Source organism: Crotalus tigris, unplaced genomic scaffold (assembly GCF_016545835.1).
Source record: "Crotalus tigris isolate CLP2741 ecotype Arizona unplaced genomic scaffold, ASM1654583v1 scf7180000018413.2111637, whole genome shotgun sequence".
NCBI classification, from domain to species: Eukaryota; Metazoa; Chordata; class Lepidosauria; order Squamata; family Viperidae; genus Crotalus; species Crotalus tigris.
In genome coordinates, this window is record NW_024096990.1 from 1,485,377 (window position 1) to 1,489,244 (window position 3,868).

Sequence of the window (3,868 nt, forward strand, 5' to 3'; positions counted from 1 at the left end):
GTCTTAATTGTTGCAACCCATCGCATTCTCAGGGCTAAAATTCCTGAAAATTGAAGTCCAGGCATAATCTGGAGGACATGAGACTATAGACTGGTTATTTTGTATTCCAGCTATGACAATTATTGTCAAGAAAGTCTCGTCACAAATGTATCACTTTCATACAAAGCTTTCCTAGAGGAGAGCACAGTAGATTTAGGGGTCTAAATTTAACCCAGGATTAAAACTTTATGGAGAAGGTACTATATTGAACGATCAAGATTTTCTAGGTTTGTTGTTATAGAAATGGCTACAGTTGTTGACTTGTGAGAATTGAGCCCCACATTTCTGCCGTTAAGTGAAACAGGTGTTAAGTGAGTTTTGCTCCATTTTACGACCTTTCTTGCCTCAGCTGTTAAGTGAATCACTGCAGTGGTTAAGTTAGTGACACGGTTGTTAAGTGAATCTGGCTTCCCCATGGACTTTGCTGATCGGAAAGTTGCAAAGGGGGATCACAGGATCTCCCCGGGAACACGACGACTGTCATAAATACGAGTCGGTTGCCAAGCGTCTGAATTTTGATCATGCTGCAACGGGTCGTAAGTATGAAAAATGGTCACAAGTCGCCTTTTTCAGTGCCCTTGTAACTTTGGACACTGAATGAACTGTTGTAAAGCGAGGACTTGCCTGTATATATTATGATGTAAAAGGAAAAAGTTGAGGTTTCATTTTAGGACCTTATTCTACTGCACAAAAATGACTCGGAAGTCAAGGCCCTTTTATTCTCTCCCCTCCTTCTTCCTTACACCTTTCTCTCTCCCCTCCTTTACTCCCTTATTTGAATCGTTTTATTTTCATTTTTTTTCTCTGTATTTCCGTATTTTATATTTTGATTGGCTCATAACAATTTTGAAATTAAAAAAAAACAACGTTCAGGATTCTCTTTGATGGAAGATCATGCAGATGGGTGAAAAAAACCCCACATGACGTTGGTTTTCTGCTACACAATTAGCAGATGTGGAGGTCTACGCAGTAGAAAAACTATGCTTTGTATTTCCTAATACTTTGTAATGCACCCCCCCCCCCAAGAAAATTTGCTAAAAGGGGTGCCAGGTTCATTCTTTGAATGGCTGGCTGGCTGGCTTCAAATAGACAAGGCTAAGCCTGTCCAGCAAAGGGCGGCGTGGAGTTCGAATTCTATCCCGCTCTTTCTGGTGGATTTTAAGCCCTGCTATACCGGTAGTCTTCAGCATTTTGTGAGCACTTAATCAACATCTCAGCTTGTTGGCTGAACCAGGTGTCGAATGTAAGCCTTCTTTTGGTTCATATATTATATATTGAGATACAGCAGATTTTGAGAATTTAGCAACCGTGTTTTTTATTAAGCTGAGTTTAGGAGTTAGGTCTGCTGCCGTGCCCTCTGTAACGGCAACCCCCTTCTTCTCCAAAATTTGTGGGGCTCAGGAAAGGATTAAAAGCTTGGTTGTTCCCCCCTCCCCCTGGCCATGGTTACAGGATGGGCACAGAGTCCCCCCCCCCACGAGTTAAGTTTGGGTTTTGAATTGAATTTCTATTCTGCTCAGGCTATTTTGTTGTTCTTGCCCTAGCCTTGAAAATGGATTGAAGAAAGGAAGAAAGAAAGAAAGAGAGAGAGAGAGAGAAAGAAAGAAAGGAAAGAAAGGAAAGAAAGAAAGAGAAAGAAAGAAAGAAAGAAAGAAAGAAAGAAAGAAAGAAAGAAAGAAAGAAAGAAAGAAAGAAAGAAAGAAAGAAAGCAGGCTCCCGGTGCAGACAGCAGACAGGTAAGAGGGGAAGAAGCAACAGCTGCATATTCTCAGTTTGCAACAAGGGGGGGGGGGGAATTTCCAGGAAAACAATCGTCCCTGAAAAACAGGAGGCTTCCGTTCTGCAGGAAGATCTGGGCTAGATGAAGGACCTTCGTCCCTTTGGAGGCCAGCTGCGTTGCAGATGTTTGACGGGAAACCCCCCCCCCAACTCTCACCACTGATAGCCAGCTCAACCAACGATTAGGGAATCCCGGGTTAAGGCTCCCGGGAAGTTGGTCAGTTTCCAGCTGGGGCCAACCTGACCGGGAACAAACCACAGCCATCTGGGGCAGCAAACAAGGATTTTCGGGAATTCCCGAGGACCCCTCCTCCCTCCCCCAAGGGACCTTTCCGGGGAAAAACAGCGGGAGGTTCCAACTTCAAAGGGTCGAGCCGACGGGACCCCCCCCCTCGCCCCTTTTACCTGCCAGGAGAGCCGCCCGCCAGGAGCGCGTCCACCCGCGAGGGCGGCGGTGTCGCCCAGGTTCTGCCTGCCACTCCATGCTGGACCGTCCGGGCTCCGTCCGGCGTCGCCCCGCGCTGCTCGCCTGCCACCCCAGCCGTCAGCAGCAGCGCCTAGTGGTTTCTGCGCCCCCAACCGCCGGGCGAGAGAGGCACAGCCGGCCCCACCCAGCTCGGTTGCCCCGCCTTTGGGGCAGGGCTACAGCCAGCCCGGTCCGCTTAACGGGAAGCAGAGAAAAAGAAAGACTGGGTCGCGGGGGGGGGGAGGCATGAGAGCAGCACTGCAGTATTTGAGGGGCTGCCACCCCCAAGAAGAGGAGGGGGGGTCGACTTCTTCTCCAAAGCCCCCGAAGGCAGGAGGAGAAGCAACGGGCGGGAACGGATCAAGGGGAGAAGCGAGCTGGAATTCAGGAGAAACATCCGGACAGTGAGGATAATTAACCAGTGGAACGACTTGCCTCCAGAAATTGTGGGTGCTCCATCCCTGGCAGCTTTGAAGAAGAGCCTGGGCAGTCGCTTGTTTGAAACGGGATAGGTTCTCCTGCTCGAGCTGGACTAGATGACCTCCAAGGTCCCAAGTGTTTCTAGTTGAATGAACAGAAAGGACTAGGGGTTGGGAGGCTAGCAGGCTTCCACTCTCTCGGGGGTTGCCCCAAAGAAGAGGGGAGTCAATCTATTCTCCAAAGCCCCTGAAGGCTGGAGAGGAAAACCGTGGATGGAAACTGATCAAGGAGAGAAGCAACCTGGAACTTCAGGAGAAACTTCCTGACCGTGAGAACAATTAACCTAGGCGGATCGACTTGCGACTAGACGTTAGGAAGTGCTCCACCATTAGTTTTCAAGAAGAGAATGGACAGCCACTTGTCTGGAATGGTATAAGGCAGTGGTTCTCAACCTTTTTAATGCTGCAACCCCCAACCGGTCATAAATCAAGGACTACTCAACCGGTCGTAAGTCGAGGACTACTCAACTGGTGCAGCACCGTTTGCAGAACGGGACTTTGGGCGGGCTCAGCAGGGCAGAGACAGCCTGGACAATTCCTATTGGCTTTTGAAAGCCAATAGAATTAGACTCGATTCAAGAGAGTCTCTTCTATTGGCTTTCAAAAGCCAATAGAATAAAAGGAAGTAGCACAGCTAAGGAAAAGGGGGGAAAAATGGCGGACTGCATTGTTTGGCGACCCCCGTGAAATGGTCGTTCGACCCCAAATGGGGTCCCGACCCGCAGGTTGAGAACCAATGGTATAAGGTCTGCTTGGGCAGGGGGTTGGACTAGATGACCTTCAAGGTCCCTTCCAACTCTGTTATTCTGTAAACGTTGAAAAGAGAAGGACGAGGGGGGACACGATAGCGTTGTTCCAGTATCTCAGGGGCTGCCACCAAGAAAAGGAGGGTCAACATATTCTCCAAAGCATCCGAAGGCAGGACGAGAAGCAACGGGTGGAAACTGATCAAGGGGAGAAGCAACCTAGAACTAAAGAGAAACTTCCTTGACAGTGAGGATAATTAACCAGTGGAACGACTTGCCTCCAGAAATTGTGGGTGCTCCATCCCTGGCAGCTTTTTGAAGAAGAGCCTGGGCAGCCGCTTGTCTGAAACGGGGTAGGT

At 48.9% G+C, this 3,868-nt stretch overlaps 1 protein-coding gene across 2 annotated transcripts in view; it reads right to left on the bottom strand.

Annotated features, from left to right (window-relative positions):
- LOC120312013 (carcinoembryonic antigen-related cell adhesion molecule 1-like) overlaps window positions 1–2,488 on the bottom strand; it is a 45,859-nt gene extending 43,371 nt beyond the window's left edge. The window contains exon 1 of one of the 2 annotated variants that reach the window (XM_039352208.1): window positions 2,224–2,487. In XM_039352208.1, the coding sequence (XP_039208142.1) occupies window positions 2,224–2,302 (79 nt within the window). In that variant the 5' untranslated portion in view covers window positions 2,303–2,487. Of the gene's footprint in view, window positions 1–2,223 lie in introns of both variants that reach the window. The other variant, XM_039352209.1, reaches the window with a different exon arrangement.
- Window positions 2,489–3,868: the final 1,380 nt, after the last annotated feature.